This window comes from Theropithecus gelada, chromosome 7b (assembly GCF_003255815.1).
Source record: "Theropithecus gelada isolate Dixy chromosome 7b, Tgel_1.0, whole genome shotgun sequence".
Taxonomy (NCBI): Eukaryota; Metazoa; Chordata; class Mammalia; order Primates; family Cercopithecidae; genus Theropithecus; species Theropithecus gelada.
Window position 1 is genome coordinate 79,046,799 of NC_037675.1, and position 19,502 is coordinate 79,066,300.

Below are 19,502 nucleotides of genomic sequence, written 5' to 3' on the forward strand. Positions count from 1 at the left end.
TGATCCTTCTCAAATTTAGCATTGTTCTTACTAGACTAATAAAGAGGGAATATGAATTTAATTGAAATAATATTTACTGAGCACCTTCTAATATATACAAAGAACTGTGGTAAGAATAAAGGCTACAAAATTTTCAAGATGGGAGAGGAAGGCAATGGAAGGAGAGAGGGATAGATGACTCAATTCACTAGAATAAATGCTATACTAGCATTATAAACAGTCTTAAAGAAGTAGAAAGAGGAGAGGATTAATTCTGCTTCCACAATGAGGTTATCAGTGGGAAAAAACCTTTCATATACATAAAAATAGAGTATTTCATAAGCTAATTTACAGAACAAATAAAGCTAAGTTGTTATTTGGCAACTATGTTGCACTGAATTAAAAAAAAAATCAAGCAAAATAATTTAGAAAACAAAAAATAAGACAGAAAATTGAGGTGGGAGAACTGCTTGAGCCCAGAAGTTCAAGGCAGCCTGGGCAACATAGCAAGATGCCATCTCTAAAAAAAGTAGCAATAAACAAACAAACAAACCAAAGCAAGAGGATAAAGAATGATGGGAAGTAGGAGATTCTTGTTGACTGAATAATAAGGGAAGACTTTCTTCTAAGATGATATTAGAACAAAGACTTAAAGGAAGCAAGACACTGTTGATCTAAAGGAAGCGCTTCCTAGGTAGAACAGCCTGTACAAAAAAAAAATCTGAGCATGCCTAATGTGTTTAAGGGTAGCAATGGAAGTCAACATGGTGGGAAAGAACAAATGAAAAGGAAATGAGGTAGGAATGGTAGGAAATGAGAGTAGAGAGGTAGCTGGGGGCCAGGTCTTCTCGGCCTTACAGCCATGGTTAAGAATTCTGGATTTTTTCTAAATGTGATGATGTTATGTAACAAAGAATTTGACTGGTTTTTGTCCCTGGCTCCTGCTAGGGAGATTCTAAATCCTTGAAATTTCCTGAGTGATAAAAGTGTCACTGTTAATCAAGGTGGGCCCTTGGAACCACACTTGAGTTTGTGCTAAGAAGGGAGGCTAGTTAGGCTACTGCAGTGCTCTAGATAAGAGATGATGGCAGCTTAGACCAAGGCACTTGTGATGGAGATGGTGAGAAATGACTGAATTTATTCTGGCTTTGAAGTCTGGGATATATACTAGAGGGTTGCATTTAAAGTTTTTTTAATCCTTGCACAGTGGCTGCATTCTATGTCTGGGATATGTCATGTTAGACTTATGTCACGTTAGATTTATCTGGTCTCCTGCTGATGAACTCTTAGGCTGCTTCACAATTTTTTTTTCTGTTATAAACAATGTCACAAGGAAGATGTTTACACATAACTTTTTTTTTTTGAGACCGAGTTTCACTCTTGTTGCCCAGGCTGGAGTGCAATGGTGTGATCTCGGCTCACCGCAACCTCCGCCTCCTGGGTTCAAGTGATTCTCCAGCCTCAGTCTACTGAGTAGCTGGGATTATAGGCATGCACCACCATGCCCAGCTAATTTTGTATTTTTAGTAGAGATGGGGTTTCACCATGTTGGTCAGGCTGGTCTCGAACTCCTGACCTCAGGTGATCTGCCCGATTCGGCCTCCCAAAGTGCTGGGATTACAGGCATGAGCCACCATGCCCAGCCTGCACATAACTCTTGTACACTTGTACAACAATCTCTAGCTACACTATTCACTTTGAAAAAACCATAGAATTCGGCCGGGCGCGGTGGCTCAAGCCTGTAATCCCAGCACTTTGGGAGGCCGAGACGGGCGGATCACGAGGTCAGAAGATCGAGACCATCCTGGCTAACATGGTGAAACCCCGTCTCTACTAAAAATACAAAAATTAGCCGGGCGAGGTGGCGGCGCCTGTAACCCCAGCTACTCGGGAGGCTGAGGCAGGAGAATGGCGGGAACCCGGGGGGCGGAGCTTGCAGTGAGCCAAGATGGCGCCGCTCACTCCAGCCTGGGCCACAGAGCAAGACTCCGTCTCAAAAAAAAAAAAAAAGAAAAAACCATAGAATTGAGGTACCCTAAGTTTTTGAACAGTTCTTAAGTTCAAGTATTTTTTAAAATAATTTTTGCTTTTGCTTAAGTTCAAGTATTTCTTCTTCATTTTCTATTTAAAGTTTTTTCTTCCCTGACCACAGAATTCTGGAAAATTAAAACCAAAAGGATCTTAGAGGTCCTTTACTTCAGTGGTTCTCAATGTCAGAGGATGTTATGAAACCTAATCAAAACCTCCAGGGGATCTCTTTTGAATAACAGACTCTCTCCCATTCTGAGAGACTGGCAAATTTGGGAGAGCTGCCATGTACTGTCCACATGACCCTGACTGCCCATGATTCAATTACCTTGAATGGCTTATCCAGTCCAATACCTTCATTTCTCACATGAGGAAACTGAAGCACATATCACATAGTGACACAATGAAAACTTAGCCTTAATCGATTTTCAATACTGCCAGTACAATGTCTGAGCATATCAATTTCTTCCAACCCTTGACAACATAAGGTATGACCATCAAATATTTTATTTTTGCTAATTTATTAGACAAAAAAAGGTATCTCACCATTGTTTACAGGATGATTTATTACGGAGATTCATCTGAGCTATCTTAAAAGACAGCTGTGATTTCTGCAGAGTCATATATCAGAAAGAAAAAAATCAATTACTTGAAAACACAGGCTGGTTTAATAGCAGTAGGTTCTCTTGGACTAATTTCACTCAACCATGATCTTCCTTTCCCTTGCTCTCAGTTGTGAAGAAGACACTACTAAAAGCTTATGGACAGAGTTTTCCTCACTGCTCCTGTCAATACCATAACCTACAGACCAAGGTTTAAAGAAAAACCACAGAATTTTACTTCTTTCCCCTTAAGAAAATCTTCTCTTTACTCTGTTAGAATCGGCATGACAGTTTCTGAAAACTACAACATGAGGCCACATAACATCAAACAGGACATAAAGTTGGTAAAATGGTTTTAACAGGCACTTTAAAGGACTTCTCACGTATTATCTTGTTTAATTCTCATACTATTCAATAAGGACTGTCATGAGACACAGAAAGGTGAAGGAACTTGCTCAAGGTTACACAGCTATTAAGTGGTAGAGTTGGGATCTGAACACAGTCTGACTCCAGAACTGGTGCTCTACATTAGTGGTTCCCAACCTTTTTGGCACCAGGGACCAGTTTCATGGAAGACAATTTGTCCACGGATGGAGTGGGGATGGGGGGTGGTTTGGCGATGAAACTGTTCCATCTCAGATCATCAGGCATTAGATTCTCAGTAAGGAGTGTGCAACCTAGACCCCTTGCATGTACAATTCACAACAGGGTTCGCGCTCCTATGAGAATCTAATGCTGCTGCTGATCTGACAGGAGGCGAAGCTCAGGCAGTAATGCTCGGCTGTCTAGGTCTGCGGCCTTGTGGTTGGGCACTGTTGGGTCACGTGGTTGGGTCTGTTGGCCCCTGCTCTACATCACTAAACCCTTTACCATCTGGCCCAAATCCACCTCTCCTCCTTCATATTTTACCAATTCTGTCTACCCATGGCTTCCAGGAAGCATTTTCTATAATCTACCTCCAACCTAGCTACTTAAGTGACCATTCCCATTACATCCTAAAATGTCTATCCCCGCATCTACCAAATTGTATGTATGTATGTATGTATGTATGTATGTATGTATTTTAGAGACAGTCGCTCCTCAGCCGGCAGGGTAGCTAGGACTACAGGTGCACACCACTATGCCCAGCTAATTAAAAAAAATTTTTTTGGGCCAGGCGCAGTGCCTCACACCTGTAATCCCAGCACTTTGGTATGCTGAGGCGGGCAGATCACCTGAGGTCGGGAGTTTGAGACCAGTTTGACCAACATGGAGAAACCCCTACCTCTACTAAAAATACAAAATTAGCCGGGTGTGGTGGTGCATACCTGTAATCCCAGCTACTCTGGAGGCTGAGGCAGGAGAATCGCTTGAACCTGGGAGGTGGAGGTTGCAGTGAGCCAAGATCATGCCATTGCACTCCAGCCTGGGCAACAAGAGTGAAACTCCGTCTCAAAAAAAAAAAATTTTTTTTCCCATAGAGGTGGGGTCTTGCTATGTTGCCCAGGCTGGTAACTCCAGGCCTCAAGTGATCTTCTCACCTTGTCCTCCCAAAGTGTTGAGATTACAGGCATGAGCCAACAAGCCCAGACCCAAATTGTATCTAATTATCTGTTTCTATGTTTTTGTCCATAACTAAAGTACAAATTTCTTGAAGACAGGAACTGTTTTTTAATCTGCCTTTGAATCTCTTAACACTCAAGCACAGTGTCTGACACATAGCAGAAACTCAATAGATACCTATTGAATAAACATAAGAAAGTACGCATCCTATGCTCTTGTCTCACAGGACAATTTATTCTGTCTTAAATATTGTATCTTTCCTCAGGCTGCTTTCTCTACTCAGTAGAGACTTCTTACTTTTCTGACTGGTAAACCCCTACTCATTTTTGAAGATCAGTTCAAATGGACAGTGAAAAGAGGATAACCCATTACAAAATCACTTTTTCAGGCTGGGCTTGGTGGGTCACGCCTGTAGTCCAGCACTCTGGGAGTCCGAGGCTGGGGGATCACTTGAGGTCAGGAGTTTGAGACCAGCTTGGCCAACATGGCGAAACCCCATCTCTACTAAAAATACAAAAAGTGGTGGGGCGGGTGCCTGTAATCCCAGCTACTTGGGAGACTGAGGCAGGAGAATCGTTTTAATCCAGGAGGCAGAGGTTGCAGTGAACTGAGATCACGCCACTGCACTCCAGCCTGGGCGACAGAGTGAGACTGTCTCAAAGAACAAAAACAAACAAATAAAAAATCATTCTTTCTTCTTTCACACTTCTACCATGTCTGGAATAATTATTTCCTCCTCTATGCTCCCACAGTATTTTTCCAAACCCCATCATAACACTTTCTGAGCTCTACAATAATTATTCCCACAGGTAACACATTCTTGCCAGAGACTATGTACTGTTGAGTGCAGGGAGGGTGCCTTTATCTTTGTATGTCCAATGCCTAGCATCATGCCTGACACACTACTGACCCTCACTAAATATTTGTGGAATGAATGAATGAATGTTGAAGCATGAAGGTGAAAATATTAGTTCTTCTCATGAGGAACAACTGACCTATCACAAAACGGCTAGCACCACTGAACCCATCTAGGAGGGTAGAAGCAAAGAGCTTTCAATGTTAACTTTTCCTAGGATACCACAAGCCTTCAAGGGAACTCACTTTAAGTAGAAAACAATGGCTGAAGCTAATGGAAATGGATCATGCGATGATTAATGAGGATGAACTCAATTATCTAAGCTATGATAAGCAAGTCTTTAAAATGGATCTCAATTTACTGTAACTGTCAAAGCATCTGTCCAAATGTTCCTGGGGAAAGAATACAATTGTGCTGTTTTTGCTTGGAAACAATGAGGGGGAAAAAAAACCCAGCCAGTCACTTTTACTGCGTTGTTACAGAACAGTTCCTGCAAAGACTTGTGATGATCTGAGCTAAGTATTAACACTTCATTCTGATTGACAAGACTTACCTCAGGAACTCTTTGCTCTGTTCCCACAGATCTTGGGTTTCTTCTTTAGTCATGTGTTTGTCCAGGTTACATACATTAGGTTTCTGGGAATATAACTTAAGGCACTGTTTCACCCAGTGCCACTGGTAACCTGGGAGGAAGGGGTTTGGGATAAAAATAAACCCTATACAAAAGATGGGTGGGAAAAAAAGAAGAGGGGGAAATTCTCCATCAGTTATTCAAATAATTTTGACATCTTTATACTCACTATTTTGTTACTTACTCCCCTTATGTTTTTGGTCATGCTTCAAGTTAACGAACAGGTAGGTTTTGATGAACATTTGACATCTACCACTATGCAAATGCGTCTGGTTTTCTGGGTATTCTCAAGAGAAACACATATTCCACAAGGTTAACTGTGTTATCCCAAAGCAAACTTTAGAATTGAAAGTGGCAAAAGTACACCTCTAATTCTTATCAGCTCTTGTTACTTAGAGTCATCCAAGACTTCTTTACCTCCCTATTTCCTTTATTACAGGCATGATTATATGAAATCTTATAATGAATTTTAGCTAAAACATAGATTTGAAAGTCATCATCTAATGAATGGCGTGCTGATTATTGGTCTATTTTCTCTCAGTTTCAAATCCACTCTTCTATACTTAGCTTCATAATATGGGGCTGAGACCCTGCCAACTACATTTCTTATTTGCCAGCTGCCTCTCTGCTAACCTGTGCCTATAAGGGTCACTAATGGAAGACTGGAGGGCAGAAGTTGGTTCTAATGTAGTTTTTCCACATCACTAGAATCAGCCTCATTATGTCCTCTCCTCAGAAGTCTAAGCGCCAGGTTCCATGTAGTCCCTTTTCCAAGCTTCTCAACATAGTAATCCCAAGCTCTTTTGTTCTTCCTCCCAGCTGTAGGGGTGATAGTTGCTTCCTGCAGTTACTATCTCTGTAATATCTCAGTGTTTGCAAATTCCTGCAGTTAGTGTCTCTGTAATATCTGTGTTTGTAAACAACTACAGCATGTGTGTTAAAGATCTTTGTGACCTTGACAGCAATCTAACTTCATTTTTCTCGGTAAAAGATTAATAACAGGCCAGGCGTGGTGGCTCACACCTGTAATCCCAGCACTTTGGGAGGCCGAGGCAGGAGAATCACATAAGGTCAGGAGTTTGAGACCAGTCTGGCCAACATGGTGAAACCATCTCTACTAAAATACAAAAATTAGCCAGGCACGGTGGCAGGCACCTGTAATCCCAGCTACTTAGGAGGCTTAGGCTGGAGAATCACTTGAACCTAGGAGACGGAGGTTGCAGTGAGCCAAGATCACGCCACTGCACTCCAGCCTCGGCGACAGAGCCAGGCTCCATCTCAAAAACAAAAGATTAATAATAATATTTAACCGGAATCCTATTCATGGCAAAGATTCATTCATTCATCAAACACACAATATGTACCTGGCACTTTCTTTCCTGTTTTTTTCTTTTTGAGATGGGGGTCTCACCCTGTTGCTCAGGCTGGAGAACAGTAGTGTGATCTTGGTTCTCTGCAACCTCTGCCTCCCGGGTTCAAGGGATTCTCCTGCCTCAGTCTCCCAAGTAGCTGTGATTACAGGTGCCTGCCACTGTACCCAGCTAATTTTAAAATTTTCAGTAGAGACGTGGTTTCACCATTTTGGCCAGGCTGGTCTGTACCAGGCACTTTCTTGAGAATTAGAGGTCAGTGCATGGCAGGTCTGGCAGACACAAGGTAAGCTGGGCCCAGTCTTGTCCTACCGAGGGCCTGCCTGGCCTGACCCTAGCCCTGGCCTTTCCCCAGCACCCGTCTCCCATGGGAGTGGCACTGCTGGCTGAGAGCATAGGCCTGGCCATGACTGACTTCAAATTGGACATCACACAGCTCAGCTCAGTGGCTGGGAGGGAGCCCCTTGTGTAGCTGCAGCAGCCAGGGACCTTACCCTCGATGAGAGCTCTGTTCCTGTCACCAGTGGCTGTAGCTTCTGGTAGGAGAGAGTAGTGGAGGCAGTATGCAGTCAGATAAAGACTGAATACACTGACAGATGCGCAAAGATATCCTGCTGGTGGAGAGGTACTCCTCTGAGGCCCAAATGGAAGTAGATGCAGATGGAAATGGTACTAAGATATTCAGGAATGCTTTTGACAAGCACTGAGGAAGAGGATTGGGAAGACTTCTTCATGAGTTGCTGTGGTAGCACAGAAGCAGCATGACCCCTGGGATCCAGGTGGTACATCTCAATGCCCTCACTGAGGACAATTACCCAGACAACCTGTAGCTGGTGCTGTAGGGCTGGTGGTCCAAAGCCAAAGAAACCTCCAGAAGAGAGAGCAAAGCTTGCACTGGCTTGCAATTCAGCAGCTTACCATGGACCCCAAAGAAGAGCAGTGACCTGTCCTAACTGTGACCTGGTACTATAACACCAATGGAGATGTGGGGAAGAGTTGAATTCTTACACCTACTATAGTAGCATTACCCTTCCTGCACAGTGATTGAGAAGTAGCTCCAGGAGTTCAACATCTGTGGGTGCTGCCAGGTGGCCCGGTACTGAGGCTCTGAGTGCCAGCAGGAGCGGGCTGGCCACCATGAAGCTCTGTCAGGAGAGGAAGCATCCCTTCTAGCATGAGCTCAGCTGGAACAATGATGGGCAATGGAGCTGCACATGCTCGCAGTCCCTGGGCTCTACCTTGGGCACAGCACACAGACTGGTGGTTGAACCTGGAGGTGTTGAAAAAGCCAGCTGTGGGCCCAAAACAGCCACCAAGAGACTCTCAATGTCACTGGAAGTCTGTGTGAAGATAGCGCCCTCTCCAGTCTTAATCTCCAGCAGAGACAACCAGGAGACCCTGGTTAGGATGTTTCTCATTATTTATATGTTAATATGTTTGTAAATTCATGTGCAGGTTTTTTGGGAGGAGGCACTGAGAGGGGTAGAAATTACAAATAAAATCATTTGCTGTAATAAAAAAAAAAAAAAAAAAGAATTAGAACCCGGGCATAGTAGCTTGGCTGACGCCTGTAATCCTAGCACTTGAAAGGCTGAGGCAGGCAGATCACTTGAGCTCAGGAGTTTGAGACCAGCCTGGGCAGCACAACAAAACCCTGTCTCTAGAAAAAATACAAAAATTAGCCAGGCGTGGTGGCACACACAGGTAGTCCAGCTACTTGGGAGGCTAAGGTGGGAGAATCGCTTGAACCCAGGAGGCATAGGTTGCAGTGAGCTGAGGTTGCACCACTATACTCCAGCCTGGGTGACAAAAACAGACTGTCTCAAAAGAAAAAAAAAAAAGAATTAGAGATAAAGAGATAAAAAACCTTGTCTGGAGAGGGGGCAATAAAGACAAGTTAAACTCCTTTTTGTAAGACCAGCTATGAAAGAAAATAAAAGCTTAGGCACAGTCATAGAAAAACAAAGAGTTAAGAGGGCAGTTTTTGGTTTTTAAGGACTGGCAAGACCTAAGTATGCTTACAGATTGTGAAGAAAGAGTCAACAGGGAAGAGCCAGTTGGAAACAAAAGAGAGGAAAGAAATAGAGCAAGGTCTTGAAAGCTGGAAGAGGTTTAAGAAGGTGAGATGGATCAAGAAGGTAGAGACTGGCTTTGAACTAAAAGTACTCCTCCTTCTCTACGACTGGATGGTAGAAATGAGAATATTTGCTTATAAGTGTGGGGGCCATTGAAGGCTGAAAGGGTTTGTGCCTGAAGGGCTGTTTTCCCAATAACATAAATAGCAAGGTCATCTCAGCAAGAGTAAGCATGGTTGGACAAGTCCTGAGGAACAAGAAGGAATCCAAGCAATGATATAAAAGCCAAGCATCATATATTAGTGTAATCTTCCCCTTGCAAAAGGATTTTAAAAACAGATGAACAGACTAAAACTTAAGGACTTCTGAATTAAATGCTGGCAATAATTTGAAGGTCTTCAGTTCCTGGTTGAACTCCAGATCTAGTCTATATCATAGGTCAGCAAACGTTTTCTGTCAAGAACTAGACAGTAAAGACTTTAGGCTATGACGATTATTTGGTCTCTTTATTTATTTTATTTTTTATTTTTTTGGGACAGAGTCTCACTGTCTCCCAAGCACAATCTAGGCTCACTGCAACCTCCACCTCCCAGGTTCAAGTGATTCTTCTGCCTCAGCCTCCTGAGTAGCTGAGATTACAGGCTTGGACTACAACACCTGGCTAATTTTTGTATTTTAATTTATTTTTTATTTTTTAGTAGAGACACCGTTTCGCCATGTTGGCCAGGCTGCTCTTGAACTCCTGGCCTCAAGTGATCTGCCTGCCTTGGCCTCCCAAAGTGCTGGGATTACAGGCGTGAGCCCTTATTTGGTCTCTTTAGCACTCAATTCTGTCACTGTAGCCAGAAAGTAGCCATACACAGTAAGTAAAGGAAAAGGTGTGGCTGTATTCCAATAAACTGTGTTTATAATAAAACTAGTTTGCCAATTCCTGGTGTGGACTATTAACAATAACGACACATTTTATGAAAATATCCTTAGGGAGAATTACTATGAAAGCAGACAGTAAAGACACTGGGCTGAGAGCCTAAAACAGAAACAACTTTGTTATTACTTAACTAGTCTTCCTCTTTTCTCTTTGGCATATAATTTAGACATAGAATAATGATAAAGTTTAATAACAGCAATTAACAATAAATAAGTTTATTCCTAAGTCATTAATTATAGTAGCTGCTAAAAACAGCTAGATGCCTACAAGTGTCAGACACTGTGCTAGCAACCTTATGCCATCTCATTAATCTTCAGTAACTCCATAAGGAAATTAATAATCCAGTTTTGCAGGTCAGAGAACAGAAGTTCAGAGGGGTAACATGACTTCACTGATTCATCCCTCTCTCCTGGCTCATCACAAGGCTAGCACACATTTGGGATAAGACAAACGAACAATCTGGGGTACAACAAACAAAGCTGGATTTGTGGCCATGGAACAAGCAAAACCAGTAAGCCCATCCAAGCAACAAACCTATGCTCTTTGCATTATAAATACTAGGCTCTAACCAATGAATCCCTGAACAATATCATCAATGGTCCACTATCAGAATTTCAAAGAGATTTAAAACCACATGTGGTTCAGTTGAAAGGAGGTTATGCCGTCATAGAAATACATAGAAAATAACCTGAAGATTCCTCTACCATACTAAATCTTACTAAAAGCACTTAAAATTCTGTCTAGATTCTTGCAGATATAGAAAAAAAACTAGACAGCTTAGAGATATTCAATGTGGACAGGTTCCTCATTATTGTTGATTAATCCTGTTCCACCATTTAATATTATCAATAGCATATACTCAAAACTAAACCTAATGATCAAAGTCAATGGGCTTTTGGCATCAAGGAAACCTCATACAGACAAAGATTTTTACCAGTAATCTGATTTTTCATGTCCTCTAAAGTAGCTCCAAAATACATTTGGATTTTGTGTTTCATTTATCTGTATAATTCTCCAAATAATTTGGGAGAATGATAGGATCATCAACATTTTGGAAAAAGATAGGAACCCTCCCCTCCACAACCTACCATCTGCTATCATCACAATTTCATGAAATAAATAGTATTATAATACTCCCAAACATATCAGACTAAAGGAATAATACTTCTGGTGTAGTCCAAGCTTGAATGGTGACAGGAAATTTAGTATCTCTTTAGGCAGTCCATTTCAGACAACGGTTGTCTTCTTTTTATTGGGTTAAAATCTGCCTCCCAGCCAGGCACAGTGGGTCAGGTCTGTCATTCCAGCACTTTGGGAGGCCGAGGCAGGGGGATCACTTGAGTCCAGGAGTTCCCGACTAGCCTGAGCAACATAGTGAGACCCCCATCTCTACAAAAAATTAAAAAAAAAAAATTACCTGGGCACGGTGGTGCAAGCCAATGGTCCCAGCTACGAGGCAGGCTGAGGTGGGAGGAACGTTTGAGCTTGGGAGGCCAAGGCTGCAGTGAACTGTGATTGTGCTACTGCACCCCACTGGGTGACAGAATGAGACCCTGTCTCAAGAAAACAAACAAAACCAAAATCTGCCTATCTTGCATCTGCATGTTTTCCAGGTTTAAAAAAAAACAAAAAACAAAAAACAAACAAAAAAAACCCAAAAAAACCCTGCCTCTCCGTAATTTTCAGTCACTGGTCTTGGGTTCTGACAACTAGAGCAACCCCAAATCATTTTTAAGTGCTTGATAAATGCACTGACCTAAGCAGTTAACATATACATTAACATTTAATCCTCATAAGAACCTTATGAAGTAGGTACTATTTTTATATACATTTTACATATGATGAAACTGAGGGCAAAAGAATTAAAAAACTTGCCCAAAGTCTTACAGTTAGTAGATGGCAGAGCCAGGATATCAACCCAGGTAGCCTGGCACCAGAACCTATGCCTTAACCACTCGTGTGCACTGCTTCCCACCACTTCTTGTGCAGGATAATTTTTCAATGTTTAATGCTGTGATGTTCCCCCATAAGTCTTTTCTTCCCTAGATTCTGCTTCTGGTTTCCAGGCCTATTATTCTCTTGTTCAAGAGGATCATGTGTCCTCACACCAGAGTGTGAGGACAGGTTGTAGTATACTCAGCTTCCTTCAGATTAAGTCAGATCCAGAAATAAACAAAATCCTTTTGATCAACTCAGAGTAAGAAGAGACTGTTCTCTCCCATATTTTGGACATTATATTTCTATTAAATACAGCTTATGGGAGAAAGTAAGTAAAAAATAAATAAATAAATGAATAAACAAACACAGCTTATAATGGCAGAAGAGACAGAATAAACTCTCCAAGGATATGAGACATCCACCCAAAAGATGTGGCTTAATTAAGCAGTAAATCCTAGAAAGCCTCAGACAGTAAGTACAGCACTTTAGACAATTTAAAACTCAAGTGGGGTTAAGTTTGTGGCATGAACAATCTGTTAAGGGGAGAAAGCCTAGAGTAACAGAGAATCATGGCCTTAAAAATAGGTACTAGAGGCTGGGCATGGTGGCTCATGCCTGTAATCCCAGTACTCTGGGAGGTCAAGGCAGGTGGATCACCTGAGGTTAGGAGTTTGAGACCAGGCTGACCAACATGGTGAAACACTGTCTCTAAAAACACAGGCAGGCAGCTGTAGTCCCAGCTACGTGGGAGGCTGAGACAGAAGAATTGTTTGAACCTGGGATACGGAGGCCGCAGTGAGCAGAGATCGCACCACTGTACTCCAGCCTAGGCGACAGAGCAAGACTGTCTCAAAAAAAAAAAAAAAAAAAAAGGTGCTAGAGCTGAAAGGTGAAGAGTGGCCTCCAAGAACAAGACTATTGGTGACGCATGCTCTACATTTACCCAAGCTCAAGAGGAGCCAGGCTGTTATATCTTCAGAGCTGTACCACAGAGCCATAGAGTCCTGGCCATTGGCACAATGAAAACTAACATTTCTTTTTAAAGATTTCTCTTACTTTTAACCCATATTTGAAATCACAAGTGCAATGTTAACTTTTACAATGGCCCCAGGAGCCTAGAAAATATTCTTCATTATTTTCTGAATTTCATTCTCTGTAAAACCAGCTATCCAACATTACTAAATTAAAAATTGCAGACAAGTCTATTAGAATTGCTTGAGACGGGTCTCATTTTGTCACCCAGGCTGGGGTGCAGTGGCATGATCTCGGCTCACTGCACCCCAAGCAATCCTCCTACCTCAGTCTCCTGAGTAGCTGAGACTACAGAGGCATGCCACCACACTTGGCTAATTAAAAACATTTTTTTTGGCCAGGTGAGGTGTCTCACGCCTGTAATCCCAGCACTTTGGGAGACTAAGGCGGGCGGATCACATGATGTCAGCAATTCGAAACCAGGTTGGCCAGCATGAAACCGTGTCTCTACTAAAAATACAAAAATTAGCTGGGTGTGGTGGTGTACACCTGTAGTCTCAGCTACTTGGGAGGCAGGAGAATCACTTGAACCTGGGAGGTGGAGGTTGCAGTGAGCTGAGATTGTGCCACTGTACTCCAGCCTGGGTGACAGAGTGAGACTCTGTCTGGGAAAATTTTTTTTTTTTTTTGGTAGAGACAGGGTCTTACTATGTTACCCAGGCTGGTCACAAATTCCTGGGCTCAAGTGATCCTCCCACCTTGGCCTTCTAAAGTGTTGGGATTATAGGTGTGAGCCACCTCACCTGTCCCCTATTAGGACTTTCTTTTTTTTTTTTTTTGAGACGGAGTCTCACTCTGTCGCCCAGGCTGGAGTACAGTGGCACCATCTCGGCTCAACAAGCTCTGCCTCCCAGGTTCATGCCATTCTCCCGCCTCAGCCTACTGAGTAGCTGGGACTACAGGGGCCCACCACCATGCCTGGCTAATTTTGTTTTTGTATTTTCAGTAGAGACGGGGTTTCACCTTGTTAGCTAGGATGGTCTCAATCTCCTGACCTTGTGATCCGCCCGCCTAGGCCTCCCAAAGTGTTGGGATTACAGGTGTGAGCCACTGCGCCCAGCCTTTTTTTCTTTTTGAGATAGAGTTTCCCTCTTATTGCCTAGGCTGGAGTGCAATGGCGCGATCTCGGCTTACTGCAACCTCCGCCTCCCCAGTTCAAGCGATTCTCCTGTCTCAGTCTCCCAAGTAGCTGAGATTACAGGCATGCATCACCACGCCTGGCTAATTTTTGTATTTTTTTTTTTTTTTTTTTTTTTGAGACGGAGTCTCGCTCTGTCGCCCAGGCTGGAGTGCAGTGGCCGGATCTCAGCTCACTGCAAGCTCCGCCTCCCGGGTTCACGCCATTCTCCGGCCTCAGCCTCCCGAGTAGCTGGGACTACAGGCGCCCGCCACCTCGCCCGGCTAGTTTTTTTGTATTTCTTAGTAGAGACGGGGTTTCACCGTGTTAGCCAGGATGGTCTCGATCTCCTGACCTCGTGATCCACCCGTCTCGGCCTCCCAAAGTGCTGGGATTACAGACTTGAGCCACCACGCCCGGCCAATTTTTTGTATTTTTAGTAGAGATGGGATTTCAACATGTTGGTCAGGCTGGTCTTGACCTCCTGACCTCAGGTGATCCACTCACCTTAGCATCCCAAAGTGCTGGGATTACAGGTGTGAGCCACCGTACTCAGCGAGGACTTCTGATGTCATTAATTGTAATTCTTTATTAAATATGTTCAGCCTTGATAGCAACAAGTTTTAAGTTGTTATGCCATTTGAGAATGTGACTAGAGGGACAACTATGAATTATTCATAACTATTATATGACATTTATTACAATGATAATGATAAATTATTCTTTACAGCATTTCTGCCAAATCAGATGTTCAGAGTTGTGGCAGGGAGCCCAGAGGCAATGTCCTTATTTTTTCAATGGTCATGCCACTTTCAGCCACATCTGCAGGCACTGCTGACTCCTGTTCTATCCTTTGGAAACGGACATCTTAGACAAGGTACAGTATAGAATCGGTTTGGAAATGAAACACTTATCTGTTTATTATGTGTATCCTTTGTCTATTTACTTGCTCACAGTACCTTCTTTGAAGATATGAAAACACAAATGATTGAGTGATATTGCCTTCTCTGAGGTCAGTTACACTCACCAGGATAGCCTTTGAGTCCATAGGCTTGCCACTTGCTGACAGGCTGAAGGCCTGCTCTATATGCATTGTGCTCACTGACAGAAGACACATTTAGCTGAGATTTGACCACCTGAAAGGAAGGAAACAGAAGTTAAAGGGCTAAATCTATTTTGCAGGTCAACTCTGGGAACCTCAAACCTCCAAAGATATTTCTTGTATAAGGCAAAGTTAGGATTCTTGCGTTTTTTAAAGATACAGAACCTTGCTCTATTGCTCAGGCTAGAGTGCAGTGGCATGATCATAGTTCACTGCAGCCTCAAGCTCCTGAGCTCAAGTGATCCTCCTGTGTTGGCCTCCCAAAGCAATGGGATTATAGGTATAAGCCACTGTGCCTGGCCAAAGCAAAGAGTATTAAGTCTGGGGTTAATCTTAGTTGTACTGCTTACTTGATCTAGGCATTTTAGATGAGTAACTTAATGTCTTAGAGCCTCAGTTTCTCATCTATATAGTAATAGTAGAGTTACCCAAAATTGAGGCAAAATGGTAATAAGAAAATTTAAGCAGGCTAATTTTGGCTTTCAGAACTACTTTTTCCTATGATATCATACCTTTGCAACTTCTTATGGGACTGCATCATGAAAGGTGCTTGGTGTACTGAAATATCCTGAGTCACAAAGCTATTTACTTCAGTTAGGGCTAACAGTAATGCTTCTGAGACACTTGTATAGAGCTGGTATTTAAACGGAGCTATAAGGAACACCAAGCTGGGCAGGGTGAGAGAATGAAAAGAGAAGGCCAGTCGCAGTGGCTCATGCCTGTAATCCCAGCATTTTGGGAAGCTAAGGCAGGCGGATCATGAGGTCAGGAGTTTGAGACCAGCCTGGCCAACATGGTGAAACTCCGTCTCTACTAAAAATACAAAAATCAGCTGGGTGTGGTGGCGGGTGCCTGAAATTCCAGTTACTTGAGAGGCTAGGGCACCAGAATTGTTTGAATCCAGGAGGTGGAGGTTGCAGTGAGCTGAGATTGCGCCACTGCACTCCAGGCTGGGAACAGAGCAAGACTCTGTCTCAAAAAAAAAAAAAAAAAAGAGAGAGAGAATAAGAGTGCTGTAAACAGAAAGAAAAAATGTTTCAATGAGACACTGGGAATCCTGTTTGCTAAAAGTAAAAGCTAAAAAATCCTGTTTGCCCTCTTCTAGATGAAATGTCCAACTGACACTACAACTTCTGCTTCTGTAAATTACTTAGAAATGAATTTAGTATTTCAGGGGCTGAAGTTCTCTTTGTACATGAGTGGCTAATGGATGGCTCATTACATTGGTTAAGAGACCCACTATGCAGTCACTGACGTCAAAACATTAACGGAAAAAACCTTTATTCTTCCCTCAATAATAAACCTAGGATCTGCCTTGCCTTAAAACATGAAACAGGCTGGGTGCGGTGGCTCAAGCCTGTAATTCCAACACTTTGGGAGACCAAAGCAGGTAGATCACCTGAGGTCAGGAGTTTGGGGCCAGTCTGGCCAACACGGCGAAACCCCATCTCTACTAAAAATACAAAAATTAGCCAGGCATGGTGGCGCGTGCCTGTAGTCCCAGCTACTTGGGAGGCTGAGGCAGAAGAATTGCTTGAACCTAGGAGACGGAGGTCGCAGTGAGCCGAGATCGTGCCACTGCACTTCAGCCTGGATGACACAGTGAAACACTGTCTCAAAAAAAAAAAATGTATATATCTCATATACACACACACACACATATATATATATATATATAGAATATGAAACATTCTCTTTCAAAGAGAATGATATTTTATCAACTTCTCCAAGTGTGGAGATTCCTGGACAAAATACCAAAAGTTGGCTCATGTCTCTATAATAAAAGGGCTATCTCAAACCCTCTGAGAGTACTGATCAGCTGAGTTTTCCAGGTACCTAGGGGCTGATAAAACACTTTCAAGCATTTTGTCTTGATTTCTTAAATAGGCCATACTTAATACTGCACTATAATTTAACACACTCTTGGAGGTGATGTTAGTGGACCTATTCTATCATACGCTAAACTGAATCACATCGCTTTTTATATAAGGTTTTCATAAAAAGTTTTCTGCTTCCTCCCTTGCCAGACTGTTAACCACCACTTTCCCACTAGTCTCATCAGCTGGCTTGTAATAGTTAACTTCTCTTAATTACTACTTTAATGTGCTTTGAGCTGGGGAACAAAACACCCAAGCTTTCATGTACTCAACACATACTGTACTTACTCAGTACTGTTTTAGGTCCTGTACTAGACACATAATGGCTCATTCTCTGATGGCTGACATTCTAAAAAGCATGTACATATTATGGTAAAATGCGAGTAAAAGGAGCTGAATGAGAGTCTGAAGGGCTCTGGAAAGAAAAAGTATATTATTCTTGGGGTGTGGACTTTCTGTATTTTGACAACTCTAAGACCATTGTTTTCCTAACAAATGAAGGTGCTGAAAAGCTGAGCTCAAGTATGCAATCATTAATACTTAATACTGTAGCATCCCAATTTTATCAGAGCTGTTAGGAAGCTTGGAAAGGATGCCTCATCTAGACATCTGTGGACAACACCAAGAGCAAATTAAGGGGCTGCATATCCTCAACGTTAAAGTGGATTGTAAAGAAAGAAAATGTATACTGAACTACAGTTTTGGTTCCCAGTTTTCCCTCTTGTCTATTATGTTCCCTTAAAAAAAATTTTTTTAAAAAATCTATTTACTTGAGACCAGGTTATGAGACTGGTTAATTTTTTGTATTTTTGGTGGAGCCGGGGTTTTGCCATGTTGCCCAGGCTGGTCTCGAACCCCTGGGTTCAAGCGATCCACCCGCCATGGCCTCCAAAGTGCTGGGATTACAGGCATGAGACACCGCTCCCGGCCTGTGTTCCCTTTCTTAATCTCCATGGGGGAAAAGTAGAGAGAAATAACGATGCCTGTATTCCATATATACTTGTTTGCCATTTATTTTCAACACGGAGGGATTATCAGAATCCTTCAATGACCTCCTTCTAAAAGGCCCAGGGGAGAAGACAGGGACTAGTTTTACCCACAGCGGCTTAACAAACAGCGCCACATCTGTCAGTTCTGGGATTCCTCGGGAGTCATTTTTTCAAGCAGCAGAACGCTACCCTACCGTCTACGAAGACTTTCTATGGGGTTTTACAAAAACCCAAACAGAAATGTGAGGAGACAGTTACAGTAAGAAATAAACACGGATTCCCAGGCTCTTCTGACCGAGCCCCCCTGCCAGGAATGGCCGCCTAAAGAAACGAGCATCTCAACGCGTTACTGCTAGTGTGACAGCGGGGAGTTCGACTCTGCCGCCAAAGGAGGACAGGAATCGTTCAACAACAACCGGTCTGGAGGTGAAAAGAAGCGAGGAAGACACGGAAGTCCCTCCAAGAAGCGGCGCAAAGCGATGGAGAGACGCGTGCCGCTCCTCTCTCTGTACCTTTTGGGCACCAGGACCCGTGCCACGGGCTGCATGGGCCACCGAGAAGTCGATGACCCCTTCCAGGTCTGCGGTCCCGGGCCGGCTCTGACGGTAGAAGCGGAAAAGTTTCCGAAAGGCATCCTCCCCGGGCTCAGTCGCCAGAGTCGCTACAGATCCCACGGCCGCTGCCATCTTCCCCATTTCGCGGTCTGTACCCTCTGATCCGGAAGCAGATTCTCTCGTGTTCCGGATCCGGAAAATTTTTCCGGGGCCGCGGCCTCGCTTCAAGGAGGTCCTTTAGTCTAAAGATGGCGGCCTCAGTAGCGAGAGGTGCTGTGGCGCTGCGTAGAAATATCGATCGGCCGGTTGCTTTTGTGAGAAAAATTCCTTGGACTGCGGCGTCGAGTGAGTGAGGGAGATGTGGGAGTAGCGGAATTTTTAGGTCCAAGCGATCCTCAAAGCTTCTGCTTTTTGCAGGGTACTTAAGTCAGCGTGGTGGCTGAATTAGGAGACTGCTCCTGAGCATGCAAGTGAGCAGAAAGAAATTTTGTTTGCAGTTAACCGTTTAGGGATGTCCCTTGAGCTTTTGGGGTCACGAATGCACCAGCTCTTGCCTTTAGGAGTGATTTGGTGTAAAGACTTATTACTTGGTAACCAAGATTTACAATTTAGAAGGGATAATTTTGACTGTAGTGTGGAGGATGGATTCAAGGTGGCAAGATTGTAGGCTTGGAGAGGAGCTAAAAAGCAGTATCATTAATTTACTTAAAAGGTGAGGACCTGAATTAGGGCGATGGTAGAAGGATGGTGGTCAGATCCATTCATGTTTTAAAAGCAAATTAGATGCCGTTTCGTGATGGCTTAAATGGGAAAGTGTACGGAATAAAGGAAAGGGAGGAATGATTTCTGGGTTTTTAGCATTGGTGAATTGATCGTTTAGAA

General features: G+C 43.1%; 2 protein-coding genes across 6 annotated transcripts in view; one reads left to right on the forward strand and one right to left on the reverse strand.

The window, feature by feature from the left end:
* Positions 1-18,779, reverse strand: part of ALKBH1 (alkB homolog 1, histone H2A dioxygenase) — a 33,847-nt gene extending 15,068 nt beyond the window's left edge. Inside the window, exons 1-3 of the mRNA XM_025392033.1 lie at positions 18,579-18,779; positions 15,126-15,234; positions 5,561-5,723 (exon numbers count right to left, since the gene is read on the reverse strand). Of these exons, the coding sequence (XP_025247818.1) occupies positions 5,561-5,723; positions 15,126-15,234; positions 18,579-18,761 (455 nt within the window). The 5' untranslated portion in view covers positions 18,762-18,779. The remainder of the gene's footprint in view (positions 1-5,560; positions 5,724-15,125; positions 15,235-18,578) is intronic.
* Positions 18,780-18,821: 42 nt separating this feature from the next.
* The window catches only part of SLIRP (SRA stem-loop interacting RNA binding protein), a 53,043-nt gene continuing 52,362 nt past the window's right edge, over positions 18,822-19,502 (forward strand). For 2 of the 5 annotated variants that reach the window (XM_025391651.1, XM_025391652.1), the window contains exon 1: positions 18,834-18,965. In XM_025391651.1, coding sequence (XP_025247436.1) covers positions 18,869-18,965 — 97 coding nt within the window. In that variant the 5' untranslated portion in view covers positions 18,834-18,868. Of the gene's footprint in view, positions 18,966-19,502 lie in introns of all 5 variants that reach the window. The other 3 variants (XR_003120454.1, XM_025391653.1, XM_025391649.1) reach the window with 2 other exon arrangements.